At 45.0% G+C, this 14084-nt stretch overlaps 1 protein-coding gene across 1 annotated transcript in view; it reads left to right on the plus strand.

Moving 5' to 3' along the window:
- Window positions 1-14084, plus strand: part of sh3bp2 (SH3-domain binding protein 2) — a 66549-nt gene that overhangs the window by 33912 nt on the left and 18553 nt on the right. The window contains exons 5-8 of the mRNA XM_078396852.1: window positions 3336-3406; window positions 4924-5009; window positions 6833-6910; window positions 8505-9696. Of these exons, the coding sequence (XP_078252978.1) occupies window positions 3336-3406; window positions 4924-5009; window positions 6833-6910; window positions 8505-9696 (1427 nt within the window). The remainder of the gene's footprint in view (window positions 1-3335; window positions 3407-4923; window positions 5010-6832; window positions 6911-8504; window positions 9697-14084) is intronic.

Raw genomic sequence — 14084 nt, forward strand, 5'->3', positions numbered from 1 at the left:
CAATTGATTAATTGAAAAGTACAGCTCACAAATGTGCCCAAAACCTCAGAAGAAGGGTCTCGACCTGAAATGTACTGTATATTGCATTCCTTCTTTCTGGAGATGCTGCCTGTTCTGCTGAGTTGCTCCAGCATTTAGAATCTATCTTTGGTGTAAACCGGCATCTGCAGTTCCTTCCTACACAAATTCGTACTTGCTGTAGCTTTAAAGGCTCATTAATGCGATAACACACAGATAACCAAAAGATTCTTGAACACTACACAACACTAACCTCCACTATGAACTTCTTTGGAATGTCTATGGTTGCACAAAGGACTGTGGAGTTTTTTGCATGAGTATTGGAGTTATTCATTTGTTGAATTTTTATTTATTCTTTATCATCTATGCATAATGCATTTCCAGGCTTGTTATTGCTATTGCAAGTAAGAACTTAAGTGTTCCGTGTCTGCACATATGATAATTTAATACTTGATTCTTAATCAGTAATATAATAAATTAATAATCAGTAATACTTGGTAACCAGCGACCATAATAGTGCAAAACTGAAGTTTGTAGTGCAACCTAAACCTAACTGGCTTTTAAAGCCAAAGACAAAACCTTTGAAACTTTGTGGGTGCCAGAAATGTGGCGACTCTTTGTCCTGTCTCGGTGAAATCTACTATTACACGACAATTCTTGCACTTCGTTACTGATGTATGATTGTGCTTATCTATGGTATGATTTTAGCGGATTAAATGCAAACAAAAGAATTTCACTGTACATAGGTACATGTGACAAAGTATAATCATGAACAAAGTTCCTAGTAGATTAAAGTTGCTGAGGTTGTGGTTGGTGTTGTGCAGTGTTCAAGAGCCTGATGGTTGATGGGGGGAAGCTGTTCTTGAGCTTGGAGGTCAGGGTTCTCAGACTCCTGTACCTTCATTGGTAGTGGAGAGATGAGACCATGGCCAGGGTGGTGTGGGTCTTTTGCTGCCTTCTTTAGGCAATGCTTGCTGTAGATCCCTTTGGTGGTGTGGAGGTCAGTACCGTTGATGGACTGGGCAATGTCCACCACTTTCTGCAGTCACCTTCATTTCTGGGCGTTCAGGTTACCGAACCATGCCGTGATGCAAGCAGTCAGTATGACCTCTGTCCTGATTTCTTGTCAACAATTCTTGAAAATCCTGCTGCTTACATTGAACGTGTTCCAAAATGTAAAGAAAACTTGCTTTGAAAAAAATGATACCGTTATCAGTTCCTGTGGATTGGAGGGTAGCTAATGTTATCGCTGGAATTTAGAAGATTGAGGGGGGATCTTATAGAAACTTACAAAATTCTTAAGGGGTTGGACAGGCTAGATGCAGGAAGATTGTTCCCGATGTTGGGGAAGTCCAGAACAAGGGGTCACAGTTTAAGGATAAGGGGGAAGTCTTTTAGGACCGAGATGAGAACGTTTTTTTCACACAGAGAGTGGTGAATCTGTGGAATTCTCTGCCACAGAAGGTAGTTGAGGCCAGTTCATTGGTTATATTTAAGAGGGAGTTAGATGTGGCCCTTGTAGCTAAAGGGATCAGGGGGTATGGAGAGAAGGCAGGTACAGGTTACTGAGCTGGATGGCCTACTCCTGCACCTATTTTCTATGTTTCTATGTTATCCCACTTTTTAAGAAAGGAGGGAAAGAGAAAATGGGAAATTATAGACCAGTTAGCCTGACATCAGTGGTGGGGAAGATGCTGGAGTCAATTATAAAAGAAGAAATTGTGGAACATTTGGATAGAGGTAACAGGATCGTTACGAGTCAGCATGGATTTACGAAGGGGAAATCATGCTTGACTAATCTTCTGGGTTTTTTTTGAAGATGTAACTAGGAAAATGGACAAAGGAGAGCCAGTGGATGTAGTGCACCTGGACTTTCAGAAAGCCTTTGATAAGGTCCCACATAGGAGATTAGTGGGAAAGATTAGAGCACATGGTATTGGGGGTAGGGTGGGGTGCTGATATAGATAGAAAATTGGTTGGCAGACAGGAAACAAAGAGTAGGGATTAACGGGTCCCTTTCAGAATGGCGGGCAGTGACTAGTGGGGTACCGCAAGGCTCGGTGCTGCGACCACAGCTATTTACAATATATATTAATGACTTAGATGAAGGGATTAAAAGTAACATTAGCAAATTTGCGGATGACACAAAGCTGGGTGGCAGTGAGAACTGAGGAGGATGCTATGAGGATGCAGGGTGATTTGGGCAGGTTGTGTGAGAGGGCAGATGCATGGCAGATGCCGTTTCATGTGGATAAATGTGAGGTTATCTACTTTGGTGGAAAGAACAGGAAGGCAGATTATTATCTGAATAGTGTCAAGTTAGGAAATGGGGAAGTACAAACAGATCTGGGTGTCCTTGTTCATCAGTCACTTAAAGTTAGCATGCAGGTACAGCAGGCAGTGACAAAGCTAATGGCAAGTTGGCCTTTATGACAAGATGAGTTGAGTAGAGGAGCAAAGAGGTCCTTCTGCAGTTGTACAGGGACCTAGTGAGACCGCACCTGGAGTACTGTGTGCAGTTTTGGTCTCCAAATTTGAGGAAGGATATTCTTGCTATTGAGGGCGTGTAGCGTAGGTTCACTTGGTTAATTCCCGGAATGGCGGAACTGTCGTATGTTGAAAGGCTGGAGCGACTTGGCTTGTATATGCTGGAATTTAGAAGGATGAGAGGGGATCGTATTGAAACATATAAGATTATTAAGGGATTGGACACATTAGAGGCAGGAAACATGTTCCCAATGTTGGGGGAGTCCAGAACCAGGGGCCACACTTTAGGAATAAGGGGTAGGCCATTTAGAACGGAGATGAGGAAAAACCTTTTCAGTCAGAGTTGTAAATGTTTGGAATTCTCTGCCTCAGAAGGCAGTGGAGGCCAATTCTCTGGATGCTTTCAAGAGAGGGCTAGATAGAGCTCTTAAGGATAGCGGAGTCAGGGGTATGGGGAGAAGGCAGGAACGGGGTACTGATTGTGAATGCTCAGCCATGATCACATTGAATGGCGGTGCTGGCTCGAAGGGCCGAATGGCCTATTCCTGCACCTATTGTCTATTGTCTATTATTTTCTCTTATTTAATTCTGGTTCCATTGTTTTGTCAAAGGCAGAATAGACTGAAAATACAATTTGCTGTCTGTACATCAGTATTGCCCAGTGTTTTCCACCTAATTGCTCCATTGATTTGGCATCCTCAGCATTGTGATGGTGTTGGACCAGCAGGCTGTCTATGCAATTAGATGATATTCTTATTACCCCAAGACAGTTCAATGTCTATTTGGAAAAGTAAACGGATCTGTTCATCATGTATTGCTCTTCCTTTCAGAAGTGGATGATGTGTTTGCGAGAAGAAATTGGCCGTTACCACGAGAAAGTGGAGTCGCTGGGAAATCAGAGGTACCATCACGATAAATTTTTCATTTGGGTTGTCAATAGACAATAGACAATAGACAATAGGTGCAGGAGTAGGCCATTCAGTCCTTCGAGCCAGCACCGCCATTCAATGCGATCATGGCTGATCACTCTCAATCAGTACCCCGTTCCTGCCTTCTCCCCATACCCACTCACTCCGCTATCCTTAAGAGCTCTATCCAGCTCTCTCTTGAAAGCATCCAACAAACTGGCCTCCACTGCCTTCTGAGGCAGAGAATTCCACACCTTCACCACTCTCTGACTGAAAAAGTTCTTCCTCATCTCCGATCTCATCTCGAGAAAATTTGACTTTTATAGAGGCACGTAATGTTTTGACGACATTATTTTACACAGAGGGTGATAGGTATATGGAAGGAGCTGCCAGTGGAAGTGGTTGAGGTGGGTACAATAACGACATTTGGCCAGGGACATGGACAGGAAAGATTTAGAGGGATTTGGGCCAAATGTGGGCAAATGGGACTTGCTTGAAGTGGGGTTCCAACCTGAAATGTCACCTATCTATGTTCTCCAAGTCACAGACCCGGGTTCAATTCTGACCACAGGAGTTGTCTGTACGGAGATTGTACATTCCCCATGTGACGGCGTGGATTTTCTCCGGGGGCTCCGGTTTCTTCCCATACTCCAAAGACATGTAGGTTTGCAGTTTAATTGGCTTGTGTAAATTGTCCCTAGTGTGTAGGATCGTGCTAGTGTACAGGGTTATTGCTCGTCGACACGGACTCGATGGGCTGAAGGGCCTGTTTCTGCGCTGTATCTCTAAACTAAACTAACCTTTCAAGCTTCTGTTGAGAAGGAGAAAGACTGTTGGGTCCCATTCTTCCCGTTCAGCCTAAAAAGCCTTGCTCAGCCTAAATTTTATTGTTGGGTCACTGCACATGAATTGCCATATATTGTAGTCGGTTATAGCGCACAATTGAGGTGATTGCTGGTATGCGCAGGCTCGGCGGGCCGAAGTGCCTATTTGTACGTCAGAACTCTAAACTAAACTCAGCGAGTCAGACAGCATCTGGGGAGGGAAATGGACAGGCAACGTTTTGCATTAGGACCCCAGCCACTGCTCATTATTACCCAGTTTCTTTCCCCTTCAACAAAGACCCTATCTGTCCATCGCCCACATTGTTAACCAAGTGCCTCCCCCATCCCTTCCCTTGACTGCTCCCACTTGCCCACCGTCCTTCCTGAACCGGTCCCGACCTGAAACCTCGCCTGTCCATTCCCTCCACAGATGCTGCCTGACCTGCTGAGTTCCTCCAGCACTTTGTGTTTTCCTCAAGATTCGAGCACCAACGGTTCTTTGTGTCTCTGAGGCCAAGGTGCTGTAGCTGATATAGGAATGGGGCAACTGATGGAGGTTCAGTGACCCTCCACATAAATATGGAAACTATGGAAATATTTCTGCAGGTCAGGCTGGGGATAATGGAGAAAGAAACAGTCAAGGTTGCATCAGAACATTTCATCTGATCCATTTGTTTTCTTCTCAGCGACAGCAGTGACACGGAGAATTTTTATGGCGCAATTGAACGACCTGTGCAGATAAAGTACATTTCAGCGGAGTCAGAAGCTGGAGGCAAGTTGGTCATATTTTCTTTTCCTTTAAGCATGAGAGCGTTTAATTGTCATATGTACTGGGAATGGACAAATTAAATTCTTGCTTGCTACATCTTTACAATCCCATTAATGCAATAATACCACAAATGATACAAAGAACATAGAACGCTACAGCACAAGAACAGACTCTTTGGCCCTCTGGTTTAGATTCATTTGGTTTAGTTGAGAGATACAGCGTGAAAACAGGCCCTTCGGCCCACTGAGTCCACGCCGACCAGCGATCACCTGCTCACTAGTTCTATCGTACACACGAGGGACAATTTACAAAAGCCAATTAACCGACAAACCTGCACGTCTTTGGAATGTGAGTGAAAACCAGAGCGCCCAGAGGAAACCCACATGGTCACAGGGAGAATGGACAAACTCCCTCCAGACAGCACCTGTAGTCAGGATCGAACCTGGGTCTCTGTTGCTGTAAGGCAGCAACTCCACTGCTTTTTTTCCACCAAGTTTTCTGTTATGGAATTCAACAGCTTGAATTCCTTGAACCATCAGATTCTTGAATCAACCTGCACAGTGAAACACCCCGGCACCTCTTCCACCACAGTTGTCTTATTTTCTAATTGTGTTTTACACTAATGTCATTTTTTTGCACAGTCTTTTTCTTTACGCCGTCTTGAAGAGTTTATATTTAATTCATATATTTTATGCATACTTTGTTTCTGTGTACCTATCTGACGATGTGCCTGTGAAGCAGTTGCAAGCAAGGTTTTTCACCATTCTTCTGCATCTGCTAATAAACTCCACTTGACTTGAGAATGACCTGAGTTGTGGCAACATCCTTTTTCTTGGTAAAATTTGATGCAAAGTACTTTATATTTTGGCAATGCCCAATGAATTAACGCACAGCAGCAACTCTACTGCTGCGCCACTGTGCCGAACATGATGCCAAGACTATCATTTATCTACCTGCATATAATCTATATCCCTCCATTCTTTGCATATCCATATGCCTATCCAAAAGTATTTTAAGCGCCACTTGCGTATCTGCTTCAACCACCACTCTTGGCAACATAGTTCAAGAACTCACCACCCTCAGCCATCTCCAATAAACTTTGCCTCTCTCACCTTAAAGCTAGCCCTCTGGTATTTGATATTTTCATCCTGGGCAAAAGATTCTGACTGTCTACCCGATCTATGCCCCTCATAATTTTATAAACTTCTATCAGGTCTCCTCGCAACCTCCGACGTTCCAGAGAAAACAGTTCAAGTCTATCCAACCTCTCCCTGTATCTAATACCCTCTAATCCAGGCATCATTCTGGTAAACCTTCTCAGCACCCTATCCAAATCCTCCACATCCTTCCTGTAATGGGCGACCAGAACATAAATATACAATCATCAGAAATACAATATGTTTTCAGTAATACTGGATAACAAGACCATAATAGTGCAAACGGAAGTATGTAGCCTGAAAGGTTCGAATTCTAAGGTTAGACTGGATAGGCTGGGTCTCTGTAACCTGGAGCATAGGAGATGGATGCATGATGTTATATAGGCTTATAAAATCATAAATGGCATAAAGAAAGTGAATACCCAGAGTAAAGGAGTCTAAAACTAGAGGCATGGGTTTAAAGTGAGAGGGGAAAGATTTAAAAGGGACCCGAGGGACATTTTTGCATGGACAGTGGTGGGTTTATGGAACAAGCTGCCAGAGGCAGTGGTCGGGCCAGATACAATGACCACGTTCAAAAGTCACTTAGACAGGTACATGGGTAGGAAAGGTTTGGAGGGATACCGCCTCCTCTAGTATATTCTTACCGGTTTTATTATCCTCTTTCAGATTATGCAGAAGATGATGAGGATGATGAAGATGACTACTTGAAACCAGATGAAGCTCGGGGAAGCCCAGAGCCAGAAGGTAATGAACTATTCAAGCCATTTTATTTGCGTCAACGAGTAGAGGGCACAGCTTTACGGTCAGAGGGGGAAAGTTTAAAGGAGATGTGCTGGGCAGTTTTTTTTTTACACAGAGTGGTGGTGGCCTGGAACAGTCTTGCCAGGACTGGTGGTGGGGGGGGGCAGATACAATAATAACGTTAAAGTGGCTTTTAGGGAGGCAAATGGATAAGCCGGAAATGGATCACCTGCCGGCAGAGGACATTACTTTAACTTGGCATTGTGTTCGGTACAGGCATTGTGGCCAATCATTTATTCCCTAATAATTCCTCCATCTACACTGCATCTGCGCCTAAGATGAGGTGTTCCATACCAGGACATCCAAGATGTCTTCGTTCTTTAGAGAACGGGGGTTCCCCTCTTCCATCGTAGATGACGCCCTCACTCGTGTCTCCTCGGTACCCCGCAGCTACGCTCTTGCTCCCCCTCCCCCTAGGGACAGAGTCCCCCTAGTTCTTATCTTTCGCCCCATCAGCCGTCGCATACAACACATAATCCTCTTGACATTTTCGGCAACTCCACCGGGATCCCACCACTAATCTTCCCATCTCCACCCCTTTCCGCTTTCTGCAGAGACTATTCCCTCCGCACCCCTTCTCACCGAAACCACACCCTCCCAAGGTACCTTCTCCTGCAACTGCAGGAGATGCAACACCTGTCCTTACACCTCCTCCCTCGACTCTGTCCAGGGACCCTGACAGTCCTTTCTGATTAGGCAGAGGTTCACTTGCACCTCCTGAAACCTCATCTACTGTATCTGTTGTTCAAGGTGTGGTCCTTTATACATCGGCGAGACCAAACGTAGACTGGGCGATCGTTTTGCTGAACACCTTCGCTCAGCCCGCCTGGACCTACCTGATCTCCCGGTTGCAAAAAACACGTTAATTCCCCTTCCCATACTGACCTTTCTGTCCTGGGCCTCCTCCATTGTCAGAGTGAGGCCAAATGCAAATTGGAGGAACAGCATCTCATGCTCACAACAACAGTCTGAAGAAGGGTCTCCACCTTAAATGTCACTCATTCCTTCACTCCAGAGATGCTGCCTGTCCCACTGAGTTGCTCCAGCATTTTGTATCCACCTTCACACTCGTTCTATGTCACCCCACTTAGACATCCATTCCCTATACCCTAGGGGTAATTTACAGACACCAATTAACCGACTAACCTGCGCATCATTGGGATGTGGGACAAAATCAGAGCATCCGGAGGAAACGCACGCGATCACAGGGAGAACATGCAAGCTCCACACAGACAACACCAGAGTTCAGGATCCAACTTGGGTCTCTGGTGCTGTAAGACAGCAACTCTACCAGCTGTGCCACTGTGCCACCCTGTCGAGATGATAAGTAGCTGTCCTTCAGTCCCGGGAAGGGAGATTAACTATGTAAATAACATAATACTGAAGATGTTTCGTACTTTGGATGAAGTATCTCACAAGTCAGGAGACATCTGCGAAAAGAATTATTATGATGCTGTTTAATGATATATTTTAATAATTCAGCAGGCACTTGCTGCACCAGAGTAATGTATTTATTCTCTCTTTCCAACATGTCTAGATTACCAACCGGTTTTGAACCTTTCTCCAGTCCCATCTGAAAGGAGCAGCGTGAAGTCACCACCACCTCCCCCTCCTCCCAGTCCGAGACTGCACTCACTTGGATTAGCCGCTGGGACAGAGGGTTCCCCGGATGGTTTGCCCCTGCCTTCACATGAAAATAACGCATCCCGTAGACGTGTGCCTCCCACTATTTCAGCAGGCTGCCCGACACCCCCTCCCAGTCACTCAAAGCCCACCCTGAGCGAACTGGAGCATCGCAAAAAGCCAGTGGAAGTCCCAAATGCTGGCGTGAAGAGCAGAAGTAACTTTTCATTGGATTTGCAAAAGCAGCTGCAACACGCAATTGTAAATAAGGAATTGTTGAGCGTTTCATCTCCTCAATCGCCTTCACCCAGAGGATCTACAACAGGACCACCTCCAGTGCCTCTGCATAAAGGATCTAGTGGTGGGCCCCCTCTTATGCCTCCCCACAAAGGATCTAGTGGTGGGCCCCCTCTAATGCCTCCTCACAAAGGATCCAGTGGTGGTCCTCCTCCATTGTTTTCCCACAAAGGATCGAGTGGTGGACTTCCTCCAGTGCCTTCCCACAAAGGATCGAGTGGTGGGCTTCTTCCATCGCCTTCCCACAAAGGATCTAGTGGTGGACCTCCTCCATTGCCTTCTATCAAACGACCTAGTGGTGGACTTATTGCAGCGCCTTCCCACAAAGGATCTCCTCCACTTACTTCCATCAGAAAATATAGTGGGGGACCTCCTCCAGTTCCTTCCAGCAAAGGATCTAGTGGTGGACCTCCTCCAGTTCCTTCTAGCAAAGGATCTAGTGGTGGACCTCCTCCAGTTCCTTCCATCAGAGAAACTAGTGGTGGACCTCCTCCAGTTCCTTCCATCAGAGAATCTAATGGTGGACCTCCTCCAGTTCCTTCCATCAAAGGATCTAGTGGTGGACCTCCTCCAGTTCCTTCCATCAAAGGATCTAGTGGTGGACCTCCTCCACTTCCTTCCAACAAAGGATCTAGTCATTCAGTGCCTATGAACAAATCAATATTGTCACAAATACCAACTCAGGCTGAAACGATCAAACCTAAACTATATAAGCCAGACTTGGTACCAAAACCAGCTCTCAGTTTTCCAAAACTACCACCTGCTTCGGCTAAGCCTAAAACTGAAAAGCACAACACATTTCCCTTACAGTAAGTACAATGACTGTGATTAAGGTGTACATCATGCTCTGTGCTCTCCACAAGCGGGCTGGCTATACAACTAAAACATTATTATCTAGCCATTAAACTAACATCATTATTATCTAGCCTCCATGAAAACAAACACTTCTTACCTTTACTTTTCCTGTTTCTGTGATCTTTCAAAATATACATTCAGTAAAACTTTGAAAATGAATTTCATACCCTTATGACTTTTTTTATACAACGGAAATCTCTTGCAGCCAGTACCAAACAGGCCATCGGCCCAACTTGCCCACAGCGACCAACATGTCCCAGCTACACTGGTCCCACCTGCCTGCATTTGGCCTGTATCGCTCTAAATCTATCCTAACCATGTACCTGTCAAAACGTTTCTTAAACGTTTTGCTGGTACCTGCCTTAACTACCTCCTCCGGCAGCTCGTTCCATACACCCACCTCCCTTTGTTCCAAGAAAAGGTGAATCCTCAGGTTCCTATTTAATCTCTCCCCCTCCCCTTACCGTAAACCTCTGGTTCTCGATTCTCCTACTCTGGGTAAGATACTCTGCGTTTACCTGATCTATTCCTCTCACGATTTTGCTTAAGATCACCCTCATCCTCCTGCACTCCAAGGACTAGAGTCCTAGCCTGCTCAACTACTCCCCTTAGCTCAGTCTTGACAACATCCTCATAAATCTTCTCTGCACCCTTTCCAGCTTGACAACATCTTTCCTATAACATGGTAAGATAAATCTCAATTTATCTTGCATCTAACATAGAACAGTACAGCAAAGGAACAGGCACCTTTGGCACATAATTTCCAGATTAAACTAATCTTCTCTGCCTACATGTGATCCATATCCCTCCATCCCCTGCATATCCATATGCCGATCTAAAAGTCTTGTAAACACCACTATTGTATCTGCCTCCACCACCACCCCATGCAACACATTCCAGGCTCTGGAACATCTAATTCGCTGTGTAAAAAATAAAAATAAAAATAAGTTTAAAGCACATCAGCTTTAAACTTTGCTCCTCTCACCTTCAAGCTGTGCCCACTAGTTTTTGACATTTCCACCCTGGAGGAAAAAAGGTTATGACTATCTACCCTACCTATGCCTCTGATAATCTTACATACTTCTATCAGGTCTCCCCTCAGGCTCCGAAGCTCCAGAAAAAAACATTGAAAGTTTGTCCAACTTCTTATACGGAATACTCTCTAATCCAGGTAGCTTTCTGGTAAACCACATACACCTTCTCCAAAGCCATATCCTTCCTGTAACGGGTGACCAGAACTGCACACAATACACCAAATACGGCCTAACCCAAGTCCTACAAAGTGGCAACATGACATCCTGACTTTTATACTCAATGCCCTGACCAATGAAGGCAAACATATCGTACGTAAATGTAATTTCTTTGGCCAGAGGGTGGTGAATCTGTGGAATTCATTGCCACAGGTGGCTGTGGAGGCCGTTATTATATATTTTTAAAGTAAAGGCGTCAATGGTTATGGGGGAGAAGGCAGGAGAATGGGGTTGAGAGGGATAGCTCAGCTGTAATTAAATGGCGGAGTAGACAGGATGGGCTGAATGGCCTAATTCTGTTCCTATGACTTATGAACATGGATAGATACCGTTTCTGGTCGGGGCTCTTCAGTCTGAAGAAGGGTCTCGACCTGAAATGTCATCCATCCATGTTCTCCAGAGATGCTGTCTGACCTGCTGTGTTCCTCCAGCACTTACTGTCTTTTTTTTTTGTTGTGCAAACCAGCATCTGCAGTTTTTTGTTTCTACATTGTAAACAATAACACCAAAACAGAAGCCCTTAACATTACTTGAATCCGGATATAGATATATCAACGGAGCATGGAAGGAAACTACCAATGAAGTGGTAACATGAGGCATTTTCTGGGAGTTATTGGACTGCACTTTGAAAAAGCGCAGTGTCCTCTGACAGAGAGTTGAGAAGGTGAAAGAAAGAGGGGAAAATGGATGAGTCTGGCAATAATGTTTTAAAAAATCAATGGGGTGGCACAATGGCACAGCGGTAGAGTTGCTGCGTCACAGCGCCAGAGGCACGGGTTCGATCCTGACCACAGGTGCTGTCTGCATGCAGTTTGTAAGTTCTCCTTGTGACCGCGAGGGTTTTCCCTGGTTGCTCTGGTTTCCTCCCACACTCCAAAGATGTACATGTTTGCAGTTTAATTGGCTTAGGTAAAAATAGTAAATTGTCGCTCGTGTGTAGTGTGTGCTTATGCACAGGGTGATCGATGGTTGGCGTGGACTTGGTGGGCCAAAGGGCCTGTTCCTGCACTGTATCTCTAAACTAAACAAAACTAAAAGTAAATCAAATCCAAAAGAAGGAAATTTCACAAATGTTAATTTTAGTGCCAGAACTGTGCATTGCAAAGACCAATGTTAATTGTTAATTATCTCTGAAAAGTTTAATGAAAGCCCTTATTTCGCTTGGGCAGCTTGCAGCCCAGCGGTATGAACATTGACTTCTCCAACTTTAGATAGTTCCTAGATGAGCTAAGAGGGAGCCCAACTCGACACAACAGTCACTGCAGTCTCACCAAGGTCCCACATCATTACAGATCTCATGTGAGACCACACAGTTCAACGCAGTGTCTCTTGGTGACCTGGTTATGGGAACTATGAGCAACTTTGACCACAACATTTCGAATATCATTTATTCATGTTGAAATCATAGTGTCATACAGCATGGAGCCAGGCCCTTTGACCTAACTCATCCATGCCGACTAAGATGCCAGGTGCCCCATTACCCATTTGCCCACCATTGGCCCATATCCCTCTCAACTTTTCCTATCCATGTACTTGTCCAAGAGTCTTTTAAATGTTGTTATTGTACCTGCCTTAACTACCACCTCTTGCCACTCATTCCATATACCCACCGCTCTTTGTGTGAAAAGTTGCCCTCAAGTTAATCATCTCTGGCAAGTTGCCCTTGGGTTCCAATTCAATCTTTTCCCTCTCACCTGAAATCTCTGTCCCCTGATTCATAGTTTCTTATTGGTATTGGTACTGATTTATTATTATTATTATGTGTGTTGAGAGACATTGAAAAGCATTGTTTACGCACTGTCTATGCAAATCTTCCACGGGTTCAACCAAGCCATACACGAGTACGACAGGTAGTGCAAAGAGAAAAATAACCAGAGTGCAGAATAAAGTGTTACAGCATTATATGGTTAGTTATGGATAAAGTGCAGATTGTAAAAAGTACAAGGGCCTAAATGAGGATGGTTGGGAGATCTGGACTCTACCCTTTAGCTTATGAGAGGTCCGTTCAGGAGTCTGATAGCAGCAGGGAAGGCGCTGTTCCTGAAACTCGTGGTACGTGCTTTCAAGCTTTTGTATCTACTGCCTGACAAGGGGCGGCATGGTGACGCACTGGTAGAGTTGCTGCCTTCCAAAGCCAGAGACTCAGGTTTGATCTTGACTATGGGAGCTGACAGTATAAAGTTTGTACGTTCTTCCTGTGACCACGTGGGTTTTCTACGGGTGCTCCAGTTTCTTCCAACACTCCAAAGACGTACAGGTTTGTAAGTTAATTTGGCTTCTGTAAATTGTAATTTGTCCCTAGTGTGTCGGCCACTGCTAGTGTATGAGATGATTGCTGGTCAGTGCGGGCTCGGTGAACCGAAGAGCCTGTTTCTATGCTGTATCTCTAGACTAACCTGAAACGAAGGGAGGGGAGAAGAGGGAATGATTGGGGTGTGAGTCATTGAAAGTAGGCATGCAGCTGCAGCAGGCAGTGAAGAAAGCGAATGGTATGTTGGCATTCATAGCAAGGGGATTTGAATATAGGAGCAGGGAGGTTCTGCTGCAGTTGCACAGGGCATTGGTGAGACCGCACCTGGAGTATTGCGTACAGTTTTGGTCTCCTAATCTGAGGAAAGACATTCTTGCCATAGAGGGAGTACAGAAAAGGTTCACCAGATTGATTCCTGGGATGGCAGGACTTTCATATGAAGAAAGACTGGATAGACTCAGCTTGTACTCACTGGAATTTAGAAGATTGAGGGGGGATCTTATAGAAACTTACAAAATTCTTAAGGGGTTGGACAGGCTAGATGCAGGAAGATTGTTCCCGATGTTGGGGAAGTCCAGAACAAGGGGTCACAGTTTAAGGATAAGGGGGAAGTCTTTTAGGACCGAGATGAGAAAGTTTTTTTCACACAGAGAGTGGTGAATCTGTGGAATTCTCTGCCACAGATTGAGGCCAGTTCATTGGCTATATTTAAGAGGGAGTTAGATGTGGCCCTTGTGGCTAAAGGGATCAGGGGGTATGGAGAGAAGGCAGGTACGGGATACTGAGTTGGTTGATCAGCCATGATCATATTGAATGGCGGTGCAGGCTCGAAGGGCCGAAT

The sequence above is a fragment of the Rhinoraja longicauda genome, chromosome 3 (assembly GCF_053455715.1).
Source record: "Rhinoraja longicauda isolate Sanriku21f chromosome 3, sRhiLon1.1, whole genome shotgun sequence".
In the NCBI taxonomy this organism is placed as follows: domain Eukaryota; kingdom Metazoa; phylum Chordata; class Chondrichthyes; order Rajiformes; family Arhynchobatidae; genus Rhinoraja; species Rhinoraja longicauda.